Below are 26124 nucleotides of genomic sequence, written 5' to 3' on the forward strand. Positions count from 1 at the left end.
GAAGATAATTAGAAAGTATTAGGGAGGACAAAAATTAGAATCAATAGCACGTGAACTTAGTCTTATAGTATTGACTGTGAACAGCATAGTGAAAGATGCTGCCCAGCTTAAGGAACATACAAAAGGCAATGTTTGCATGAAGTTATTTTATCTATCGAAATAAAAAGAATGGGGGGCAGCTAGGTGGCTCAGTGCATAAAGCACTGGCCTTGCAAGGATTCAGGAGTACCCGAGTTCAAATCCAGCCTCAGACACTTGACACTTAACTAGCTGTGTGACCCTGGGCAAGTCACTTAACCCTCATTGCCCTGCAAAAATTAAAAAAAAAAAAGAAATAAAAGAAGGTGCTATTCTAGAGATGGAGATACTATGATCTGTGTGGATAGAAGGCCAGACTCAGAAAAAATATTTCTTTAAGATGGATGACAATTTACTAGCTGTGTGACCCTGGGCAAGTCACTTAACCCTCATTGCCCTACCCCACCCAAAAAAGATGAATGACAATTCAAGCCAAGTTGGGCCTTAAAGAAAGGAAAAAAACTTAGAAAGAAGTATGACAGCAATGTGATGTAGTAGAAAGAAAACTTGATTGGCAGTGAGAAGTCTTGCTACTTACCAGCTGTGTGATCTTGGGCAAGTCACCTTACAAACCAGGACCTCCAAGATCCCTTTCAACTCTAAACCAATGAGTCAGTGAATAACCTTAAATGGGCAGGAGTGATGGGGAGGAGAGAGTTAACTCTATGTCTAGGAAAAGACATGCGCAAATGCATGGAAACTGGAGAAGGAATGGAAAGCAACTAGTAATCCAATTTGCCTGAAACACAGTGAGAAGTAAAGAGAAGTGAGACTGGAAAAGTAAATTTGAAAAAAGAGCACAAAATAAACCTTTTTATTAAATGCACAGAAAAAACCAAAAAGAAGCATCAAAGGGCATACAAATAGCACAATTTTGTTACTACTCTCTTAAATTTAATATTTATGTTTCCTTTTTAGAAAATTGGAGGAGATTATGGAGATCTTTGAATGACAGACCAAATGGTTTGTATCTTATTTTGTAAGCACTGAGAAACTAGCCAGGGAAGGTGATATGCCCTGATCAAAGTTTTACTTTAGGAAGAATCCACCAGTCACTACCTCCTTAAAGAAACACACAAATGAAAATGCTCACTAATGTCATAGACAAAATGCAGAGCTTACAAATCAAAGAAAAAAAATTGCATGAGGCCAAAGAGAAATAGTTTAAGTATTAAGAATCACAGTAAGGGTCACACAAGACTTGTCAGCTGCCACTATAAAGAAGAGGACAGCTTGGAAAATCCTATAGAAGAGAAAATGGATCTCCAATAGAGGCCTCCAAATAGGATCTCCAAGCATTCCTGATGAAAAGGCCAGACACTTTGAAGTGGAAATGCAGGAGGGACTATGTGGGGATGAAATGTCAACATGCTAATAAGGGAACAAATGTCATCTCAGAACTTTAATGTCTTCAAGGGCCACAGAGAAAGAGAAATATGACATGCAAAAGACCTGAAGATGATTTTGTTCTGTTTTGATGGTGTCAGGAGAAGAAGGAAATTAGAAGATTAGGAGACTATACTGGAGGAGAAAAAAAGGAAGAAAGAGAAAAATCATTATCTCACATAATAGTGGTTTGTGAGATGAAAGAATTTAACATAAAGGGGTGAGAAAAATAAGAATCTCATGAATCTCACTTGTCTGAATTGGAAAATAAACATTTTTATTTAAAGTTTCAAGTTCCAATTTTTATCTATCCCTCCTTCTCTCCCTCCCCTTTCCCGACCCTTAGGAGGTAAGCAATCAGATATAGGTTATACATGTGCAATTATGTAAAACATTACCATATTTGTCATTTTGTATAATGAAAACTTGAATAAAAGAAAAAAATGAAAGTGAAGAAGTCTTCAGTCTGTGTTCAATCCATATCAGTTCTTTCTTTGAAGGTGAATAGTATGCTTCATCATTAGTCCTTTGGGATTGTCTTAGATCATTGTATTGCTGATCACAGTTAAGTCATTCACAGTTCTTCATTGAACAATACTGCTGTCACTGTGCACAATGTTCTCCTGGTGGTTCTGCTCACTTCACTGTACATCATTTCATACAAGTTTCTAGGCCTTTCTGAAATCATACTGATTGTTATTTCTCATAGCACAACAATATTCCATCAGCATCATATACCACAGCTTGTTTATCCATTCCCCAGTTAATGGGAATTCCTTTGATTTCCAATTCTTAGGCACCACAAAAAAGAGCTGCTATAAATATTTTTGTACAAATAGGTCTTTTACTCTTTTTTTGGGATGTCTTTGGGCTATAATCCTAGTAGTGCTATTGCTGGATCAAAGGGTATGAACAGGTTTTTTAAAAAAATTAAATTAAATTTTTATTTTATTTTATTAATGTAATAAATTTTTATTTATAGTTTTGTGTTCCAATTTTTAGCCCTCCTTCCCATCCTTCCTTCCCCGCTCCCTGAGGTGCAAGCAATCAGATATGGGTTATACATGTATGATTATGTAAAATATTACCATATTTGTCATTTTATATAGGAAAACTTGATTAATAGTTCTTATACAAAATTACTAATATGGTAGTATTTTACATAATTACACATCACATGTATAACCTATATTTTATTGCTTACTGCCTAAGGGAGGGGAAAGGGGAGGGAGCGAAGAAGGGATAGATAAAATTTAAAACTTTAAACTTTAAACAAAAGTGTTTATTATTTTTTAAAAAGATGACCTAAATTTATATATTTAGTGCCAAGCCCATAAAACTACCAAAAGATTATTTTATAGTGTTAGAAAAAAAATATGACAAAATTCATTGAGAAAGAAAAGATCAAAATCTCAAGGAAAATAATGGAAAAAATGGGGAAAGAAGGGAGCTTAGCAGTAGGGAACCTACAGACCTCAAATTATATTACAATGCAGTTATCATCAAAACTATTTGGTACTGGCTAAGAAATAGAGAAGTCAACCAATGAAACAAATTACATACAGAGGCAAATGAACACAATAGCAGAGTGTCTGATAAATCCTAAGTCTTTAGTTACTGGGGTAAAGACTCACTATTTGACAAAAATATTGGGGAAAAGTGGAAAGCAGTCTGGCAGAAATTAGGTATAGATCAACATCTCACACCCTATACTAAGATAAACTCCAAATGGATATGTGACAGATTTTTTTTTTAATGATATCATAAGTAAATTGGAGAAATGAGGATGAAATTACCTTTTGGATCCATGGACAGGTTCATGACCAAAAAAGGGAATTGAGATGATCACAGAAGATAAAATAGACAATTTTGATCATATAAATTTTAAAAATTTTTGTATAAACAAAACCAATATAGTTAAATTTAGAAGGGAAATGCATGCCTGAAGTGAGAAAATCTTTGCACCAAGTTTAAGTTTTACACATCTAAGATATATGTGTATGTATATGTATGTGTGTATGTATATATCTTTATACATATGAAAGGATTCAAATTTATAAAAACGAGCCATTCTCCAATTAGATAAATGGTCAAAGGATATAAACAGAAAGTTTTCAAAGGAAGAAATATAAGATATTTACAAATTTATAAAAAATGCTCAAAATCACTAAATGCGAATTAAAGCAACTCTGGGGTTCCACTTTCCACCCATTAGATTGGCAAAGAAGCCAAGAAAGTTAGAGGAGCTGTGGGGAATGGACTGTTGAAGAAGCTGTGAATTGTTCTAACCATTGTAGAAAGCATTTTGGAACTATGTACAAAAAGAACTCACTACATTGGGCATACTGTTTGACTCAGTGATATCATTACTAGGCCTATACCACAATGAGATCAAAGAAAGAGGGAATAAGACCCATGTATACAAAAATATTTATAGCAGCTCTTTTTTTTTTATAGGAAGAAACAACTTAGCAACTAAGAGGGTGCTGATCTACTGTGGAATGGTTAAGCAAATTATAGCATATAAATGTAATGGAACAATATTGAGTCATAAGAAATGATGAAATGAATAGTTTCAGAGAAGACTTGTATAAACCAATGTACAATGATGTAAGCAGAACTTGGAGAAGAAGTTCTATAACATTATAAAGAAAAACAAAGATTTGGGCAGCTAGGTGGCGCAGTAGATAGAGCACTGGCCCTAGATTCAGGAGGACCTGAGTTCAAATCCAGCCTCAGACTCAACACTTACTAGCTGTGTGACCCTGGGCAAGTCATTTAAGCCCAATTGCCTCACCAAAAAGAAAAAAGAAAAGAAAAACAAAGATTCGAGAATTTTTATCAGTGCAATGACAAATCACAATTCCAGAAGACCAAAGATGACACATACTATGTAGCCCCTGACAGAGAGATAATAGACTCAAAATGCCAAATGAAACATGTATTTTTGGACATGGCCAATGAGAGAATTTGCTTTGCTTAACTATACTCATTTGTTAGGAAGGTTTCCTATTTTCTTTTTTTTTTATTCTTGTAGGCTGGGGGGCAAGAGGAAGAGAGGGAAAATTGTTAATTAAAAAACAATTTTTTTTCTTTTTTTTTCTTTTTCTGGGCAATGGGGGTTAAGTGACTTGCCCAGGGTCACACAGCTAGTAAGCCAAGTGTCTGAGGCCGGATTTGAACTCAGGTACTCCTAAATCCAAGGCCAGTGCTTTATCCACTGCGCCACCTAGCCACCCCAAAAAACAATTTTTTTTAATTCACAAAAGAAAACAAGAAGTGTAGAAGTAACCAATAGAACAATTTTGTTACTACCTTCTTACATTATATACAGGAATGGCCAAAAGTTATGAAGTCACAAAGGGGTTTCAATATTTAATAACTCCTTTAGTTTTAATTTATAATATAGCATCATATAGAGTATATATAGGATATATATGAAATAAAGAAAAATAATTTTCAAAAAGTTCCTAAAACATTAGACCCCTTTGTGACTTTTGGCCCACCCTGTATATGTGTGTATAAAGTTTACCTGTATATAATTCAATTCATATCAGCTTTTTATAGGTATGTTGCTTTTTTAAAAACTATTTTTAAAAGGTAAATGGGAGCATACTTTTTCTTTTTCTTGCCTTTTTTTTTCAGAACATGACTAGTGCATGAATTTGTTTTGCATGACTTCATGTTTATAATGAGTTTTATATTTCTTGCCTCTTCAATGGATGGGAGAAGGGGCCAAGAAGGGAGAGAATTTTGAACTGAAAATAAAATTGAATTGAATTAGAGGGGGAAAAAGGTAAATGGAAGAATGTGGAAACCCTTGAATGATGTGCTTAAGAATTTTAATTTAAAGGGGCAGCTAGGTGGCGCAGTGGATAGAGCACCGGCCCTGAAGCCAGGAGTTCCTGAGTTCAAATCCGGCCTCAGACACTTAACACTTACTAGCTGTGTGACCCTGGGCAAGTCACTTAACCCCGATTGCCTCACTAAAAAACAAACAAACAAAAAAACAAACAAACAAAAAAAGAATTTTAATTTAATCTTTTTTGGGGGGGGGCAGGGCAATGAGGGATAAGTGACTTGCCTAGGGTCACACAGCTAGTGTCAAGTGTCTGAGGCCAAATCTGAACTCAAGTCCTCCTGAATCTAGGGCCAGTGCTTTATCCATTGCACCACCTAGCTGCCCCCAAATTTAATCTTGCAGGCAATGGGGAGCCAGACAACAATGAAGTTGATTTGTTCTGATCAGAGCTGTGCATTTGGAAGATTACTCAGAGAAGGGATTGGAGATGGGAGAGAATGGAAGCACAGTGGATGATGAAGATGATGAAGGCAAGGGACCTTAGGAAGGTAGGATCAATACCACTTGTCAAACAACTAGACAAGTGGGATGAGGGAGGAGTCAAAGACCAAGTGACCTTCTTACTCCATCCTGCCATAGCCACATAGGTCAGAGCAAGCTGATGCTCTTTGAGCTAGGGAGCCAGAGAGTGCAGAGGATGAAGGCTGAAGCCATCCAAAGGGATTGATAGGCCCCAAGATTGATGGGCTCCTGGGCCCAGGGAGGAGCCTCTAACTGCTGTAGGAACAGTAAGGCCTTCAATGTCCTCATCAGATCCAACCCTCTCACCTTCCAGATGATGAAACTGGTTCCCAGAGAGAGTAAAGAATTGCCTCAAGGTCACAGGATGTTATGGGCAGAGTTGTCTGGGTTCTGTCTCAGAACGGAGGGTTTTCTCCCGATTTGATAATCTTTGTAATCTCAGTCTTGCATTTCTACTTAGGCCGGGGATTCTTAACCACTTTCATGGACTCCTTGGGCAGCCTGGTAAAACCTATGGACCTCTTCTTAGAATCATATTTTTAAATGCATAAAATACATAGAATTGCAAAGGAAACCAAAGGTTAGTAAAAAATAAAGATGTATTTTTTCCATCCAAGTTCACAGAACCCCCAAAATCCATCTTCAGAACCCATTGGGGGCCCGTGAGGTGGGGGGGGGGGGAATCTGTGGGCCCCAGGTTAAGAATCCTTGGTTTAGAGAGAGAAGGGGAACTGGAGAGGAGGCCAAGGAAGCTTGAAGACAATCAGCAATGCTGAGGTGGGGGAGCTCAGTTTGAGGGGAGTCTCCCTGGCTCTTCACTGTTCCCTAAAGGCCTCAAGAAACCAGGTAGAGGCCAGGGTATCTTGCTGGATTAGCTACTGGGATTTGGAACATTTGGAAGCACTGCTGAGGGGTAGGGAGCTACAGGCGGTGGGGAGAAAACCGTCCCTTCAGGCTTCAAAGATTCATAGCCAGGCCTCACTCCTCCACGGAGGAGGCCTGATAGCCCTGCCTTTCAGTCTTGTAGCTGGGAGCTCTGCAAAACCCAGGCCTCTCTCTGAGCCAAGAAGTACAGGGACTAAAGCCTGGGAGAGGAGCAAGCTTTCCCTGCATAGCCTCTATTCAATATCCCTAAACCCTGGGGAACTGCCCAGCGACAGACCAGGAGTCTGCCTGCTCTTCCTGGGAGTGGCAGCCTCTAAGACCCTCTGAGATCCCTACAGGCTGTGGAGAGAAAGAGCGGGAATGGGGGCAGCAAGGTGGCACAGTGGATAGAACACCGCCCCTGAAGTCAGGAGATCCTGAGTTCAAATCCGATCTCAGACGCTTGATACTTACTAGCTGTGTGACCCTGGGCAAGTCACTTAACCCCAATTATCTCACCAAAAAAAAAAAAAAAAGAGTGGGGACCCTATGGATCAATTCAATTCCCTTTGCCCAGAATCACAGAATGTGCAAGCAAGGGCTAAGAGAAGATAGGGGCGGGAGGTGGAGAATTGAGCTCATAGGCACTAGTGAGAGTCGGAAAACACCAGAGCTCACTTATTCATGGGATCCTGGATGTAGAACTAGAAGGGGCCTTAGAAGCTATTAAATCCAGTTCCTTCCTTTTTTCTTTTTTTTTTTCAAATGGAGAAAGTGAGATCCCAAAAGGGGACGTGATTTACCTAGTGAATTGCAGAACCTTCCCACTGTGTGTGTGGTGGGGGGGGGGGGGCGCACGTAAAAGAGAGGGACAGACACAGGACTTATCCCCAGGGAAAGAGGGAGGAGGAGGGGAAAGTGGGGGATGCAGCTACCGGCCCTAGTTCTTAGGGCCAGGTGGTTGTGCCCAGGAAGAGGGTGAGAATCACAGAGAAGAGGAAGAGGCAGCCTGGAAGTCTTGGGCCTGAACTCCCTGCCTGGCTGATCTCACACTGACAGTCAGGGGGAAGCTTGGAAGGTCTTGGGGCCCGAGGAGCTGGGGCAGAAGGAGGGCAGTCCAACCACTCAGGCCCCATGGGGTGGGGGGAGCCAGGCTCTGCCACCACACTGCCTGGAGCGAATCGCCAGTACTCTGTGCCCTTGAAGAAGTAGGTATGACCTGTTGAATGAGAAAGAGCAGAGATGTCAGGGGACTTCTTAGAAGACCATTCTGCTCTCAGCCCACTCCTCCCCAGCCCTGGGCATCTAGATGCTCAGTCCCACTTTCTCTACCAAGTCACCCAGCATCCTACCCCCAACACACACATGTGCACACACACACACACACACATTCACATTCATACATTCACACATACATACACTCACACATTCTCTCTCACACACATTCACACACACACTCATACATTCACACACATACACATACTCACACATTCTCTCTCTCATACACACACACATTCACACAGTCACATTCATACATTCACACACATACACACACTCACATTCTCTCTCACACACACACATTCACACACACACTCATACATTCACACACATACACATACTCACACATTCTCTCTCTCATACACACACACATTCACACAGTCACATTCATACATTCACACACATACACACACTCACATTCTCTCTCACACACACTCACACATTCACACACACACTCATACATTCACACACATACACATACTCACACATTCTCTCTCTCATACACACACACATTCACACAGTCACATTCATACATTCACACACATACACACACTCACATTCTCTCTCACACACACTCACACATTCACACACACACTCATACATTCACACACATACACATACTCACACATTCTCTCTCTCATACACACACACATTCACAGTCACATTCATACATTCACACACATACACACACTCACATTCTCTCTCACACACACTCACACATTCACACACACACTCATACATTCACACACATACACACACTCACACATTCTCTCTCTCTCTCTCACACACACACACACACACACACACACACACCTTTGTTGCCAATAGTCACATCATCGGGTGCGGAAGGTGCTCCCTCCCACAGAGTCAAACTCTTGGGGTAGCCTGGGTCAACGCTGTGGACGGTCTCATCAAAACGCCAATATTGTTCGCCTCGAATCAGGTATGTCTTCCCATTCTGGGGCCAAGAGAAGACAGCATCCACAACCTTCCCAGGGGGAAGCCCCAGTTCAGTCAGAGATTTTGGGGAACCAGCCTCCAGCTGCCGGTCCTGAAACACCCAGAACTTGTGTCCTGAGGATTGGGAGGAACAAAATCAGTCAAATACAAAGCCCCATCAATGTTGTCCCTTCCCTTGACATCAGCAAAGTCCCAATCTTGTTCTTGTCCATGCCTCTCTAAGGCCACCTCTGAAGCTCTCCTAGTCTGTCTCTCCAACTGTCTCTTCTTCTTCCCCCCTTTCCCCACCCAGTTCTCTGCGTCTCTCTCTTTCCATCTCTGTCTCTTCCTGTCAATAGCTTCCCCCCCTCTATTCTCTCTGCCTCCCTGCAGTTCTCTTCTCTCCACATGTCTTCCAGTCTCCCCTTGGCTCTCTTCTTACTGTCCTCCTCATCTCTTCCCCCACCCCCATCTCTTCACTCCATCCTCCATCCCATTCACCGCTGAAAAGCAGGATGCGTCCATCTGAGGGCCGAGAATAGGCTGCATCTACAGTCACCACGTGTTCGGGCAGCCCCTCCCAGAATCGGTGCAGCTTCGCAGGTCGAGGAGACACCAGCTGGCCTGAGGGCTGAAGGCGCCAGAACCAGGGTCCTGGGGTACAGGAGGGGTCACTGACATATCAGCCCTAAACTCACCACTCCCAAGTCCTAGGACAGAGTGGACCAAGCCTGGAGGTGCTGGAGTAGTAGCTTAGTTCTCTACCCCACCTTGGCCATAGTCCATTTGGCACACAGGATATGACTGGTTCTTGGCATTGGGCTGGACATCGGGACATAAGGGGTTAAAAGGGTCATGGGTCATTACTATGGGTGGGTCAGAAGCAAAGGGAAATAGAGGCCTGACATCCTAGGGAAGGAGATAAGGGATATGGTAAAGGGGTCAACATTTTAGGGCAAGGCTAATAGGAGTCAAAGGTCACTCACCTTTAAAGAAGAAGACCTCACCACGGATGTTGGCGATGGCATCAAAGTTACCAGAACATCGATCCGGAACTGGGGCTGAGGGGCTTGGAGGAGGGGAAGGAGTGGGAAGGTGAAGAGAGATGGGAGTGAGGCAGAGAACTGGAGGGGTCATTAGGGATGGAGGGAAATAGGGGAGAGGGAGAGTAAAGGGGGGAAGAAGAAGGGAACTGGAGAGGAATTGGGGATTGATCAGGAGAGGAGGGGGATACTTACCTGTCTGGAGGCTGCTCAGGGGGTTGGGGTGGAGGAACCAGAGGTTTCCGAGTTGGCTCTGGGTGGGGACTATTTGGACCCTTTCCTGGAGGGAGGTAGAGTTAGAGGTAGGGGTGAAGTAGAGAGGCTGAAAGGCAGATAATTCTAGGGAGGGCTCTCTTCCCCATTATCAAGATGGAGAATGATGGAAATGTCAAGTGGGCCGGGAGTTAGAAGTCTTGGGTCCCAGTGTTGGTTCTGCTGCTTATTCGCTATGTGACATCGGATAAAACACTTCATTTCTAAATTTCAGTTTTCTCACCTGTAAATTGGGGATAATAATACCTGCTCTTCTAGGATTGTGGTGAAGATTAAATGTTAAGAACCAATGTGGGCAGGGGCAGGTAGGTGGTGCAGTAGATAAAGCACCAGCCCTGGATTTAGGAGGACCTGAGTTCAAATCTGACTTCAAACACTTGATACTTACTAGGTGTGTGTCCTTGCGAAAGTCACTTAACCCTCTTTGCCCCACAAAACAAAACAAAAAAACCAGTGGGGTGAGTTGGGGGGGTGGGGTGCGGGATGCAAAGTGGAGAGAATAGAGAAATGTAAGGAATTATTTATTTATTTTTGTTCCCATAGCCCTTTCTGAGAAATAAGTATTAATAATCAATATTTTGGGGGATTCATTGTTCTCCCCTTCTTTATTAGTCCTTATTCCCCTCCCACTCCAAAGGCAAGTTCTCCTTGACAGTAGGATTCATCTGAGTCAAAGGAGTCTTGGGTGGAGACAGATACATTTCTCTAGATAGCTGAGGCACTTTATTGATGAAACTGCTGGAACCACACTTAGGTGGAAACTATTGTGCTCCGGTCAGCTTGGGTGGGGGAGTCTAAATTTTTTTCTCTGATGTCATCTTTTTTTTTTTTTTTGTGGGCAGGGCAATGAGAGTTAAGTGACTTGCCCAGGGTCACATAGCTAGTGTCAAGTGTCTGAAGTCAGATTTGAACTCAGGTCCTCCTGAATCCACGGCCAGTGCTTTATCCACTGTGCCACCTAGCTGCCCCTCTGATGTCATCTTAACCAATAGCTGAGTGATGTAGAAATATTTTGGCTAACTAGCCTAATTTGGGGGGCCTAATCTGACTGGGGACTAATCTGTGGCCTCTTGACTCACTAGCTATCTGACTGCTATTAATTTAATATGGGCTGTTTATAAAGTTTCACCACACTGCTCCACTCCCAAAATTGATAAGCAAAAGATTAAGAAGCCTCTTCCATTTTAACAGCAGAGGGTTTATTTATGAGATATAATTTAAAATTAAGAATATAGGGAAATGGGGGGCGGCTAGGTGGCGCAGTGGATAAAGCACCAGTCCTGGATTCAGGAGTTCCTGAGTTCAAATCCGGCCTCAGACACTCGACACTTACTGGCTGTGTGACCCTGGGCAAGTCACTTAACCCCCACTGCCCCACAAAAAAAAAAAAAAGAATATAGGGAAATGAAATGTACAACCTGACTGCGTTCCGGCATCTCTTTCTACCTGCTTTTTTGGTTCAGCTGAAGCAGAGGGGAAGGGGCACCAGCCTCTCCCACACAGAGAAGAAAACTCTGAGGGCCTAAGACTTTCTAATCTCAGCCCAAGGGTTGGGTCCCCAAATCAAAATAAATTTCCACAGTGACCTAGATCACATATCCCAAGACTTTAAAAAATTTTAATATAAAACTCCAAATCATGTCAACCAATTAGATTTGATTGCTAGGTGATGGACTTCCTACAATTAGAAGGTTATATAAACTGTGAGCCCCCCCACCTCCATTACGGGTCTTTGGTCTGAGATAGATGGCCAATAGCCCACCCTTTTATTAATAACCTACTGGCCTATTAATAAAATTATTAAATTACCCAGAAATTATGTCTCTCATATTTTGATTCATCACACCTTAGTCCAGCTTTGGAAAAAGGAAAAGTAGAGGGTGCCAGGGCTCACCATAAAGCTGCTGGATCCCTTCTCGGTCATCAGACGGAAGCCGGTACTTTGAGGGGTCCCCAGCTGGGCCCTGGTAGAAAGGCCGCATGATAGAGTCAGGGGCTGAAGAGTGGGCCAGGCCCAAAGCATGGCCAAACTCATGGACAGCCACAGCAAACAGGTCTGTCCCACCGCCATCTGTGGGTTAGGAGGTAGGAATCAAGCAGTGAGAGAAGGGACCTTCGTCCTATCTATCCTCTACACAGCTGCCAAAGTGATTTTCCTACAGTGCAGATCTGACCATGTCACTCGCCTACTCTATAAACTTCAGTGATTCCCTATGGTCTCTAGGATAAAATACAAACTCTTCTCTTTGGCTTTTATAGGCTTTCCCAACTTGTCACCAACCCACTTTTCCAATTTTGTTGTACATTACTCCCCTTCTCAGTTTATCCAAGTTCCTTACTCATAATATAGTATTCCACCTTCAGTATCTGTGCCCAGAACTGGCTGTCCATCCCCCGTGCCTATAATGTGGTTCCCCTGCACTTCTGTCATATGAAATCCCTCCCTTCAGGACTCAGCTTAGGCACCATCTTCTACACAAAGCTTTTCTTGATCTCTTTCCCCACCAAAGTATGGACGGATGGATGGATGTGTATATGTACACAAACATGTAATATATATGTACACATGCCTATATGTGTAATATATATCACAGGATAGTTTGGTAGGGAAAGAGATCGAGAAGGCAATATACACACACACATACATATATATATATATAGTCTCATAAAATGTAATCTACTTGAGACTAGTGATAACAACTTCTTTTGTATTTATATGCCCATAGGCCCTAAGACAGTACCCGGTAGTAGTAGACACCTAATAAATGTTTGATGATCGATTTATTGGTCCATGCCTCTCCCTACCTCACAATGGTCCTACAGTCCTTTAGAGAAAGGAGGACTCGTGAGTGTGTGGCTGGCTCTAGAAAGGAGAAGCCCCACAAAGAAAAAGAACAATTTACAGAAAAGAGTAGCCCTGGCCAAGATGAATCTTCTTTATTTTTTTATTTTTTATGTTTTTTAGTGAGGCAATTGGGATTAAGTGACTTGCCCAGGGTCACACAGCTAGTAAGTATTAAGTGTCTGAGGCCGGATTTGAACTCAGGTACTCCTGACTCCAGGGCCAGTGCTCTATCCACTGCGCCACCTAGCTGCCCCCATGAATCTTCTTTAAATATTGATTAGCTTCCCTCTTCCAAAACTTACAATGGCTCCCTATTTCCTGTGATCTCAAATCTAAAAACTCCTCAACCTTGCATTCAAGGCCCTCCCCACTCTCTGCCCCACCCAACTGCTACAGTGATAGGCTTTATTTCCTCTAGCCAACTTGGCTCCCTCATCTTTTCCCTGCCTAGAACACCCTCCTCCTTCCTCTCATCTTCTCCATATCCTCCTTATCCTTGAAGATTCAACTCAGATCCCAACTCTTCTGGAAAGTCTTCCTGATCAACCCAGCTTAGGGCGGCACATCAGAGAAACAATCCTTAGAATTTAGCCCACAGTCACAAACACAGTCTTTTGCTGTTCTCTCATTGTTCCTTGTGCATGCTATATCTCCCCAACCTGACTGAAGTTCTCCCAAGACAAGAGGCCTTGTCTTCTGCTTCTTATAAAATTAGTCTCCTCTCTTTCCCTCTCAGCTTCCCTCACAGTGACCCATGAAAAATTGTATAAGGAGCAGGAACTCAGTAAACCCTTGTTGAATGTAATAGAGAATAAGGTCCTCAGGGAAGGGAAGTGTCTCTATGGAGGGGATTGGTCTCTGTGGAATTGGGGTTGTCTGACGAATAAAGAGGGGGAGTCTAGGGAATCCATACCGCTTGCCCCAAAGGTCCAGACTTCCTCATCATCGAAGTGGGCATCCCCAGAGATAGGGTGGTCCCCAGGGAAGAAGGCATGGGCCAACGTGCCCCCAGGTCCATCAAAGGGGTAGCTGTCCTTGTGATAGGCCCGAGCGAAGTCGATGAGGAGCTCCGGCTCCATTCCTACCCTGGAGTCAGCTTCCTGGAATGTCATCCCCACCTCAGTTCCCCATGCAGTCAGGGCATAGTGCATCAGGCTCCGAACGGTGTCCTGGCTGAGGGCAGAGCCTTGTGGGAAGGAGCGAACCCTGGTGTCCAGAGAAGAGAGTCCAGTGTTAGGGGGAGGAGTATATGGCAGCCAATTAAAACAGCAATGTGAAACAACAAAACAAAAAATAAACAAAAAAGTCTGGGCAGCTAGGTGGTACAGTGGATAAAGCACCAGCCCTGGATTCAGGAGGACCTGAGTTCGAATCCAGCCTCAGACACTTGACACTTACTAGCTGTGTGACCCTGGGCAAGTCACTTAACCCTTATTGTCCTGCAAAAAAACACAAACAAACAGCAACTTGCAGGTGACTTGAAGGAGTGATGACACAGCCCAGTCAGTCAACCACTCAATAAACATTTATTAAGCACCAACTATGTTCCAGGCACTGTACAGGAGATACAAAAAAAGTCCTTAACCTTGAGGATCTCACAGTCTAATATTAAAATAATTATATACATCCAAGCTATATACAGGATATATAGAAATAATCCACAGAAGTAAGACACTAGAATTAAGAGCATTTGGGGGAAGTTTCCTGTAGAAGGTGGGACTTTACTTGGGACTGGAAGGAAGCCAGAGAATCCAAGAGGCAGAGATGCACAGGGAAAACATTCCCTGCACAGTGGATGGCCAGTGAAAATGCTCAGAGGTGGGAGATAGAAGGCCTTGTTTGAGGAGCAAGGACGTTGAATTGAAGAGTATGTGGCTAGATGGAAGGTATAAGAAAATAGGGTAGGAGAAGCCAGGTTATGAAGGTCTTTGAATACCAACCAGAGAGGAGACAGGGAGCCCCTGGAGCATATCCAAGAGGGGAGTGACATGGCCAAGCCTGGGCTTGATCACTTTGACAGCAGAATGGATGAGGGACTGGAGTAGGGAAATACTAATACCCTTAACAGTAATAGGGAAGTTTGGAAGTGGGGAGTGCCTGGGGTTCAGCAGCTTTGGAAATGTTGAATTTAAGATGTCTGCAGGGGGCAGCTAGGTGGTGCAGTGGATAGAGCACCGGCCCTGGAGTCAGGAGGACCTGAGTTCAAATCCAGCCTCAGACACTTGACACTTACTAGCTGTGTGACCCTGGGCAAGTCACTTAACCCCAATTGACACACACACACACACACACACACACACACAAGATGCCTGCAGGATTTCCAGTTCAATATGTCTAATAGGCACTTGGAGGTTAACAAACAGGTTAGGGCTAAGTAAGTAGATCTGAGAATCATCAGCATAGAGATGATGCTTGAATCCAGGGGACCTGATGAGATCACCAAGTGAAACAATAGAGAGGAAAAAGAGAAGAGGTCCCAGGACAGAGTCCTCTGGGACACCCACAGTTAGCAGGCATGACATGGATGATATCCTAGCAAAGGAAGGAAGAGTGGTCAGATAATTACAAGGAGAAACAGGAAAGTGGAGTGTCCTGAAAACTTAGAGAGAAGGGAGCATCAAAGAGAAGAGGGTAATCAACAGTGTCAAAGACTTCAAGAGGTCAAGAAGGATGAGGATTGAGAAAAGGCCATTAGACTTGTCAATTAAAAGATCATTAGCAACTTTGGAAAGAGGAGTTTCTGTTGAATGATGAGGTTGGAGCCAGACCAGAGACTTAAAAAGAGAGTGAAAAAGAGAAGTGGAGAGGTATTGATTGTAGACAACCTTCACAAGGAGTTAAGCCACAAAAGGCAGGAGAGATATAGAACAATAGTTAGCAGGGATGGATAGATCAAAGGAAGGGTTTTTTGAAGATGATAGAAACATAAGTATGAAGCATTCAGTAGACAAGGGGGAATTGAAATAAGAAAGTGAGGATGACAGATAAGGCAATCTCTTGGAGAAGATAGGATGAAATGAGATCACTTGTGCATATTGGGGGGTTAGATTTGGCAAGCAGAAGGGCCAACTCTTCATATGAGACGGGGTGAAGGAGGAGATAGTGGTAGAAGGCATCTAGGTGCTGTGAGATGAGGAGAAAAGGGAAAAAGGGATCTCTCTGGCAAATAAGTTCTCAGTAGGAGCCATCTCCAGTCGTCCTGTTCTATATTGTGCCAATGGACCCAAATGGCTCAGGAGGAGAGAGTGAGGCTGGTGACTCTTCACAACCCTGCTTCACTTAAATCCAATTCACTTGCAAGTGGAGACATCACCTTCCCATTGTCATTGGTCCCCTTTAAGAATGAAGGACAAACAACAAGAAGTTCTCACCCAAATAGGGAGTGGGATAAGGAGCCATGGGAATTTTTTTTTTTTTTTTTGCAGGGCAATGAGGGTTAAGTGACTTGCCCAGGGTCACACAGCTAGTAAGTGTCAAGTGTCTGAGGCCGGATTTGAACTCAGGTACTCCTGAATCCAGGGCCGGTGCTTTACCACTGCGCCATCTAGCTGCCCCGAGCCATGGGAATTTTGAAGAGGAATGAAAAAGTCTAGAAAAAATGTGGTGAATAGGATAATGAGTTAATTAGGTAGGCATAAAAGGATTGCCTTGCAAAAGTGAGGACCCAGTTGAGTTTATCTAACACAAACTGGGAGAGCATTCAGCAAGATTTTGTGATTTTTTTTTCTTTTTTTCTTTTTTTTTTGGATTTTGTGATTTTCTTGACCTTATTTCAGCACCATGTGCTTAGGAACAAAGGCAGTATATGATGGAAGTAACACAAGGCTAAAGTCTGACAGGGCAAGATCATGATGAAGGCAAGGGACTGAAGAAGAGAGAATGGTGTGGTGTTGAACTAGGTTACCAAGGGTAAAAATGGAGAAAGGGTTAAGAGTGTAGCTAGTGAGGGAATGACCTGTAAGAGGACTGAGGGATTAAGGGATTGAGGGTCAGGATATTAACAAACAGGGTTTGGTTTTGGAAGGTACAGGAATAAAAGATTGTGATCAGATAAAGGAATTTCAGCATTCATGAACATGGAAGTGACACATTTGGGGCTGATGGCATGATCAAGGGTATAACTATCTTTGTATGTGAGGTAGGGTGGAGGAAGAGTTCGTGGGAAATGAATGTTGAGGAATGGATAGAGAATTTATGGGAATATTAATATGTATGCTGAAGTGCCCTAGTCTGAGAACAAGAGTTGGGAAGGAGAGAAAGGTTTTGAGCCAGGCATTGAACTTATTGAATCTAACAGTAAGGCTTTGGGGAGGAAGACAGGTGAATCAAATGCCAACTCACAGGCACTATAGAGTCCTTCAGGGGGCATATGACAGGTACAACAGACTAGTTAGCTGGTAAGAAATCAATAAATAGAGTCTAAAACCTACCTCCAGAACAGCTGCTTCTTCTTCCAGAAGCTGCCTGTGAGGGCATACCGCCTCCTTCTCACTAACCCAGCCACTCCCAGAACATCAGGAAGAGAACATCTTGGCTTCTTCATGGTGGCCAAGGTGGCCTTATCTGGAAAGGAGATGGGACATGAAAGGTCAGAGGGATAGACAGGTGCCTAGCCCTACACCTAGGGGTTGGTAACAAGAGAATATAAAGAGGGGGCAGCTAGGTGGCACAGTGGATAGAGCACTGGCCTTGGATTCAGGAGGACCTGAGTTCAAATCTGGCCTCAGACACTTGACACTTACTAGCTATATGACCTTGGGCAAGTCACTTAACCCCAATTGCCTCACCAAAATAAAAACAAACAAACAAACAAAACACTAGAGTATAAAGAAAGAAAGCAGCCCATGGAATCAGGAGCTCTCATATCAGTACTGGTAACTCTCTGGGAACAAAAGGGCAGACAGTAGGAGACAGTGACAGGTGGTATTGGAGCAAGACTGGCAAGATAGTGTTATCCACCCCCCAATCTTCAAGTCTGTTCTGAAGGCTACCCTTCCACTCCCTTCTGTGGACCTCTAGATCAGCAATAACACCAGTCACCTAGCAAGAGTTACCTCTATTTTGGATTTTTTAGTCTTATTCCTGCCCCCTGAATTCCTGAAGGCCTTGGAACTTGGCAGCAGCCTTGACATTTGGGGCCCAGAAAGAACTAAGGGACTTGGAGCTTGCTGCTCCTTCCATCTTCCTTTATAGCCAGGCACCAGATCTGAAGATGACTGGAGGCTATAAGGAAGATGTGAATAAAGAAGGGGGGGCTGAACCTAGAGAGAGGTAAGAGATGGTTTGAAATTTTGAGATAGGAATAGGTCAGAAAACTTTCGGTTCTCCAAATTTCCTCAAAAAAAAAAAAAAGACAAAATAGCTTCAGAGCAACAGAAATAAACTTGGGGTAAATCAGATGTCCTCCTAAGACAAAATGTGAAAGGGAAACACCTCCAGGCTGACTGTAGAATCAACAAACAACAAGCCTTGGAGGCAGCTGGGTTGAGAGGCAGTCTCTGCCTTAGTAACTTTCATCTCCATGGAGCCAAGACAGTGGAGGAAAGGCAGTAAGCTCTCTGAACTCAGGACATGGTCACTCCAAAAAACTTCCAAATAATGCCATAGGACAATTCCTGGAGCAGCAGAACCCACAAAAGAATGGGCTGAGATCATTTTCCAGCCAAAGACGGCTTAGAAGGTTGACAGGAGGGGGCTGCTGTGCAGGGGCAGGAGTGGAACCCAACCCTACAGTCACACTGATACAGATCCAGTCCCAGGCAGGCCGAGCAAGGGAAAGAGACCCCTCCCCCCCCCCCCCCCCCCCCCCCCCCCCGAGCCTCTGAATCAGCCATAGCACCAGTGTTGTCTGGAACTAAGCTCACGGTCTAGTGAGAGGGCTGAGTGGTTGGCAAGGGGGAGATTATAAGGGTCTCTGCTGGCACTGAGGCAAAACTTGGGTTTTTCACCTCTGCTGGGAACCAGGAAGTAGGCTTGAGTAGCAGTGACCCAGGTGGGGGAGGGGTGCAGGCTCATCGGACCTAACAAACACAGCACACAAAATTTTGCTGTCTGGTTAATTAGCAAGTTGACCTGGGGTTTTCTACAGACCAGGGAACAGGCCAGGCAAGTGAAGAAACCCCTCCTTGAATCATACCACCTGGGACCCCCTGAAGCTTGGGACAGTACAACCTGGAAACAGTGTCCCACTTTAAGGAGTAAAAGTCAAGTAAAAGACAAGCAAGATGAGCAGACAGAGAAAAGTGAGGACCTTAGAAAGTTTCTTTAGTGACAAGGAAAATCAAAGTGCACTCTCAGAAGAGGATAGCAACATCAGGGCTCCTACATTCAAAGCTTCCAAGAAAAATATGAATTGGTCTCAGGCCATAGAGGTGCTCAAAAACAACTTTGAAGATAAAGTAAGAGAGGTAGAGGAAAAAATGGAAAGAGAAATGAGAGTGAAGCAGGAGGGTCATGAGAAAAAAGTCAACAGCTTGAAAAGCCAAATTGGCCAAATGGAAAAGGAGCAAGCAGAGGAGAAAGAACCCAACCATAGATAGTTACTATGGGAATAGAGAAAATCTGGGTTCATATTCAAAGGAAGATAATGGAGCTAAAAAAAAAAGCAACTCTTTTTTCAGTGAGGAACATCAAATGGTCCCAGAAATAGAAAGAGTTCTTAGAAGAACTTAAAAAGGACTTTAAAAACCAAATAGAGCGATAGAGGAAAAATTAGAAAAAAAAATAAGAACAATCCAAGAAAATCAAGAAAATTGTGGGAAAAAGTCAACCAACTTGAAAGAGAACCAAAAACTTAAGGAAGAAAATAATTCCTTGAAAACTAGAATTCAGCAAGGGGAAGATAATGACTTCTAAGACAACAAGAAATCATAAAATAAAACCAAAAGAATGAAAAAACAGAAGATAAAGTGAAACATCTCATCAGAAAAATAATTTATCTGGAGAACAGATCAAGAAGAAGGAATATAGGAATAACTGGATGACCTGAGAGTTATAATAAAAAAAAAAAAGAATCTTTTTTTTTTTTTTTTTGGTGAGGCAATTGGGGTTAAGTGACTTGCCTAGGGTCACACAGCTAGTAAGTGTAAAGTGTCTGAGGCCGGATTTGAACTCAGGTCCTCCTGAATCCAGGGCCAGTGCTCTATCCACTGCACCACCTAGCTGCCCCCCCCAAAAAAAGAATCTTGATACAATATTACAAGAAATTACCAAGGAAAATTGCCCTGAAGTTATAAAACTAGAAGGCAAAGCCAAAATGGAAAAAAAAAATTCCACTGATCACCACTAAAAGAGATCCCAGGAGAAAAAACTCTAGGAATATCATAGCCAAGTTTCAAAGCTCCCAGGTTAAGGAGAAAATATTGGAAGCAACAAGAAAAAAAATAAAACAATTTAAATATCATGGAGCTACAAGACCTAGCTGTTACTACACTGAATAACTGTAGGTCTTAGAATACTAAATTCCAAAGTGCAAGAGAGCTGAGGTTATGACCAAGAGTAACTTACCCAGCAAAGTTAAACATAATCCTGAATGGGGAAAAAATGGACATTCAACGAATTGAAAGACTTTCAGGTTTTCGTGACAAAAACCCCAGAACTTAAAGGAAAATTCAACATATAATGTCCAGGAGAAATAGAAGATAAACATTAAAGACCACTTATAATGGACTCAATAAGGACAAAGTGATACTTCATTTTTGTGAAAATATTAGCAGTACCTTTGTGACTGTCATTATTATTTGGGTAGTTTGATAGAAACACTTTGCTATAAACATTTTTTTTTCTTTTCTGGGGCAATGGGGGTTAAGTGACTTGGCCAGGGTCACACAGCTAGTAAGTGTCAAGTGTCTGAGTCCAGATTTGAACTCAGGTCCTCCTGAATCCAGGGCCAGTGCTTTATCCACTGTGCCATCTAGCTGCCCCCGATAAAAACACTTTGGCTGATCTAGGTGTGATGGAGTGATTTTTAAAAATAAATAAATAAAACTGTAGGGAGAAATAAAAAGAAGTTATTACCTCATACAAATGAGGCACAAAAGGGAAAATTTATACAGAAGAAGCTAGTGGAGGGAGGGCAGGTAGTGATGAAACCTACTCTTATCATGAATTGGTTAAAAGGAGACAGGGGGGCGGCTAGGTGGCTCAGTGGATAGAGCACTGGCCCTGGAGTCAGGAGTACCTGAGTTCAAATCTGGCCTCAGACACTTAACACTTACTAGCTGTCTGACCCTGGGCAAGTCACTTAACCCCAATTGCCTCACTTTAGAAAAAAAAAAAAAAAAGGAGACAGGGAAGAAGAAGGGGATAAGGAAGGGACTCTTACACAGGTAGGCAGCAGGGTGAAAAATAGAAGGGAAAAAATAAAACAAAAATAGAAGGGCAAGATAGCAAAATAAAAATTTGAATTCAACAATACAGTGCTTTCAGGAAACATTATAAAAATGAGAAATATACACATATATAAAATAAAGAGCCGGTATAGGATTTATTATGTAAAAAAGTAGGAGTAGTAATCATGATCTCAAATAAAGTTAAAGTTAAAATAAATTTAATCAAAAGAGAAAAATAGAGAAACTACATTACATGTAAGCAATAGTATTCAATATTGCTTTAGGCCATTTAAAATAACTAGACAGTATAAAATACCTGCCAAAACAGACACAGGAACTATTTGCAGATAAACATAAAATACTTTTTATACAAATAAACTCAGATCCAAATATTTGAAGTAATATTTTTTTCCCATGGTTAGGTAAAGCCAATATATTTTAAAATGACAATTTAAACTAATTAATCTACAGATTCAATATTATCCCAATTAAATTACTAAAAATTATTTTACTTAGACTAAATAATAACAAAGTTCACTTGGTCAGAAACTTCAAAAAGAGCAGGAAAAAAGATGTAAAGGAAATAGTTTCAGCAGTATCAGACCTTAAAAGATGTTACAAGGTAAAAGCATTGGTAAAGTGTAAAATGGATAATTTTGATTATTTTCAATTAAAGTTTTCTTTTTTCTTTTTTTTTTGAGAAAGGAGTGTTAAGTGACTTGCCCAGGGTCACACAGCTAGTAAGTGTCAAGTGTCTGAGGCCGGATTTGAACTCAGGTCTTCCTGAATCCAGGGCCAGTGCTTTATCCACTGCGCCACCTAGGTGCCCCAAATTAAAATTTTCTTGTATAAAATAAAACCTATGTAGCCAAGAACAGAAGGAGTGCCAAAAATTGGTAAACAAACAAACAAACAGAACAAAACAAAACAAAACAAAAAAACCTTTCATGGACAATCTCTTAGCTAGGATGTGATTGGGTTGGAATATTGCTGTGGTGTAAGAGATGATGAGTTGATTGACTTGTAAAGGCAGGGAAAGACTTGGACTTGTAAAAAAAGATGCTATCCACCTTCAGAGAAACAGATGATGAGTGGAAATATGCACAGTACAGTCATACATGTATGTGTATGTGTGCAGATATCTATGTATATGTATATGCATGTGTGTGTGTATTTACCCATGCTTGTTTGCAGCCTTTGGGAAGGGGAGGGGAGAGAAGGGGAAAAATAACAAAGTAAAAATTGCACAGCAGAGAAAAGAAAACCAAGAAGAAAGCAAAGAAAAGCTGGGCAGCTTTGAAAACAAGGGGTAATAGTTATTATATAGATTTTCTTGAAATGTATTTTATTGTTTTATATTGGATCCTCTCCTATGTTCTCCTGTGTGCGGCAACGTTTTTCTTTTCTTTTCTCATTTTATATTTAAGTTCAAAATTTGAGAGAGAGAGAGAGAGAGAGAGAGAGAGAGAGAGAGATGGGAAAATAGCATCTGTTGAATATAACTTGAGTAGGGACTCTAGCTTTGGGGTAGGGATATCCTGGGACTACCTATGTGACCAAAGTCAAATCACTTAACTTCTTCTTGTCTGCCTCAGTTTCCTCAACTGTAAAATAGAGATAATAATAGCATCTATCTCAGAGTTGTGAGAATTAAATGAGATTACTTATAAAGAGCTTAGCCCAGTGCCCAGTACATAGTAGAAGCTTAATAAATGTTTGTTCCCTTTTCCCTTGCATACTCCCTATTTCCTTCCCATGGGAGTTGGCTAGGGAAGGAGTGGGGCAAAGAGTGTTTGGGAGGAAGAGAAGGACCATTCATTACCCATGAGGCCGGTCTCCTTCAACCCAGCAAACCTCTGCATGACTTTGATTGCATCCCGGAGCTGTTCTGGACTCTGCAGCTGGGCCTGAGCAGGGTGCGGCGGGGGCAGGTAGCCATAGCGAGTGAGCCAGTCCTGGACCACGAAAAAGAAGGGCTTAACGGGGAAGGGAGGGTCAGGGTGGGGCCAGAAGAGGCGGTGCTTAGAGAACCCGGAGCGTCTTAGAGGCTTGCAGTAGCAAGCCAATAGTTGGGAGTCTTTCGATCCCCCTTGTGGAAAACCAGCAAGGATTGAATTGAGGGTAACCCCTCTATCTGCCTTGCCCTGACCCCAAGGATCCTGACGTGCCATTCCAAGCTTCCCACCGTTTGTCTCACGCTGCTCCACTGATTCTAGCCCCCCCCCCCCCGCCCCAGCCCTGGTCTAGCTGACCGACCGTGGTCCCCGTATCCTCTCTAGCCCCTCTTGTCTCCTGGAATACTGTGCCAACCTCAGCTACTTCCAGACTCCAGGAACCCCAGTTCACCTCTCTCCACCTGGCTCCTCAAACTTGGCTCTTTCCCTTCCGTGACCCCGGTGTCCAGGGCTCCAGCTTCCCTCTCTTTTCTACATCGAGACGTCCCTGGCCCCCTACTTTCCTCTCTCCCCTCCAGCTCCTAGCTTTTATCTCTCTGCTCCCCGAGGTCCTAGACCTCAGCTCACTTTTGATATTCTCCTGAATGTCGGGTCCCAGACCTCTCACCCCCATCCCTGACCCTGGCGTCCAGAATCCCAGCTTCTCTCTCTCCCCTCCTCCCTGACCCAGATGTGCCGAAGCCCGGCTCCTTCCAGACCCCGAGCTCCGAGCTCCTAGCTCCCAGCTCACTTCTGTACGCTTCAGGACCTCGGCCACCCTCCGGGGCTCTTTGCCCTACGATCTGTGAAAAGCGCCAGTGCTTTCCTCTGTGCGTCCCACACCAGCACCAGCACCAGCACCCCGCCGTCTCCGACCCTGACGTCTAAGGACCCCAACTTCCATTTGCGATCACCCCAGTCCCCAGAGAACCAGACCCCAGGTTATCTCGCCCCAGTTCCAGCCCCCGGCTCTGGTGCCGTCTCCCAGCGGGCACTTACCACGCTCAGACTGACATCCTGGGCCGAGGGCTCCAGGACTCGGGCTCGGACTGGGAAGGGCAGCAGTAGTAGCAGGAGCAGAGTGAGGACAGGGCGCTCTGGCAGCCACATGACCTTGGTTCGGCCCAGGCTCTCGGAGTTAAAGAAAGGGAAGGAGTGATGGAGGAGAGGGGGCCAGCCTAGAAGCAGAAGAGGGTTTGTCAGAGAGGGAAGCACCCGCCCAGTCAAGCCCTGCCCTGCCCTGCCCCTCTGGATAGGCGGCTGAGGTTGACTCTTGGGTACCAGCTTTATGATGTCTCTGGGGGCACCTGGGGATCAAGGCTGAGGGGTCCGAAAAGCCTGGGACACCTAGGGGGTCTCTGGACTGGCAGTGCACTGGCGGGCGGGGCGGGGCGGGGCAAGGCAAGGCGGGTTACAGCATCGCCCAGGGGTGGAGTGAGGGGAAAATGGCCCAATTTCCCCTTCTGGTGGTAAGCGCTGATTTGGGAACTTCAAAGGTGAGGCTCAGGCTGAACCTGGTTGGGGGTTGGGGGTTGAGGGGGAAAGACAGAAGAAGAAGGAGACAATAAATGGACCGTAGCCTGAGTCCTTGGAGGGAGAGGCATTGCTGAAGAGGGGATGGGGGGGATGGGGGGTTAGGGGCTAGAGTACCTGGGGAAAAGAAACCAAAGTGAAGGGGGGGAAAGGCACTAGGAATAGGAAGGACTAGGTCACAGAATCTTGGATCTGAAAGAGACTTTGGGGTACTGGTAAGCGCTTGGAGAGAAGGGGGAAGAGATGAAGGACGGGGGTGGGGGGTGCTGAAAAAGCTAGGCTCCTGGAGGGGGGAGGGAGGGGCGACCATAGCCCAGGGATTGGACACGGCGGTCCTAAGAGGGGAGAGGCACTCCCTAGTGGCATCACTGCCCCTCATGCATCCCCCATCCCCCAGAAATGCGGAAGAGAACCACTCATCTCTTACTGTTTTGGTTTCCCTCTTTTGCTCCCTTAAAAGTACCTCCTTCCGAGCGTTCATTCTCCAGGGCGCATCTTGAGCTTCTCTTAGCCCCCCTGCCCCTTCATTGTCTCCGTCTGTTTCTCAGGCTGTGGTCTGACAGCATCAGTCTGAACTCTCCGCACAAATAATTCAAATGAGACGTGAAGAATGGCGGTGGAAGAGCCAAAGAGAGAGAAAGTGCACTTCCTACTCAGATCCACCTACTGAAATCCTTCGTTTCCTTCAAGACCTTCCCCAGAAGCTGCCCCGACCAGGAAACGTCTGCCACCCCCCACCCCCACCCCTCAGCCCCAGCCGCTGGCTCACCTGAAAGTATTCTCTTCCTCCTCAAATATCTCACAGCCCTTCTAACACTTAGCCTGGACCTCATTATAGTCTACCTCATGTCCTAATCAGTCATGTCAAGATGGCTCTTGGGTTTGTTGGGTGGAATTGAGGCAGGGATAAGAGGGAAACAGAGTTAGAGAAACTAAAACTGAAAACAGAGACAATGAGAGAAGCAGGACATAGACATAGTGGAGAGGGGGAGGAGGACTGAGAGGAAGGACAGGGAGAAAGAAATTGAATGAAGAGACCACAGAAATAAAGTCAAGGTGACAGATATGACAGGCATATGTATACAAGAGTCAGGGAAGGCCCAGGGCTGGGCTGAGGGAAGAATTCTGTTGCCTCCTTACTGAGGCAGACCTCACCCACAGTTTCTCCCCTAGACATACTCAATAAACAAATTAAGAAGAATTCTCTCTGATAGTATCTCTTTTCCCCTGCAAAGGAGTAATTGTTATTTGTGGCTACCTCTCATATTTGAGCATCCTACATATTCCTACTTGCAAC

The 26124-nt window shown here is 43.7% G+C and overlaps 1 protein-coding gene across 1 annotated transcript; it reads right to left on the reverse strand.

The window, feature by feature from the left end:
• Nucleotides 1-6400: 6400 nt before the first annotated feature.
• Nucleotides 6401-25388, reverse strand: MMP25 (matrix metallopeptidase 25). The gene is made up of 11 exons (XM_043976615.1): nt 25291-25388; nt 24294-24472; nt 23183-23315; nt 17461-17593; nt 13944-14236; nt 12080-12256; nt 10108-10192; nt 9856-9938; nt 9371-9523; nt 8744-9004; nt 6401-7871 (listed from the first exon to the last, which is right to left on the reverse strand). Exons 2-11 carry the CDS (start codon nt 24402-24404, stop codon nt 7600-7602), a joined length of 1701 nt encoding a protein of 566 aa, XP_043832550.1. The 5' UTR covers nt 24405-24472; nt 25291-25388; the 3' UTR covers nt 6401-7599.
• Nucleotides 25389-26124: the final 736 nt, after the last annotated feature.

This window comes from Dromiciops gliroides, chromosome 1 (genome assembly GCF_019393635.1).
Source record: "Dromiciops gliroides isolate mDroGli1 chromosome 1, mDroGli1.pri, whole genome shotgun sequence".
Lineage (NCBI taxonomy): Eukaryota > Metazoa > Chordata > Mammalia > Microbiotheria > Microbiotheriidae > Dromiciops > Dromiciops gliroides.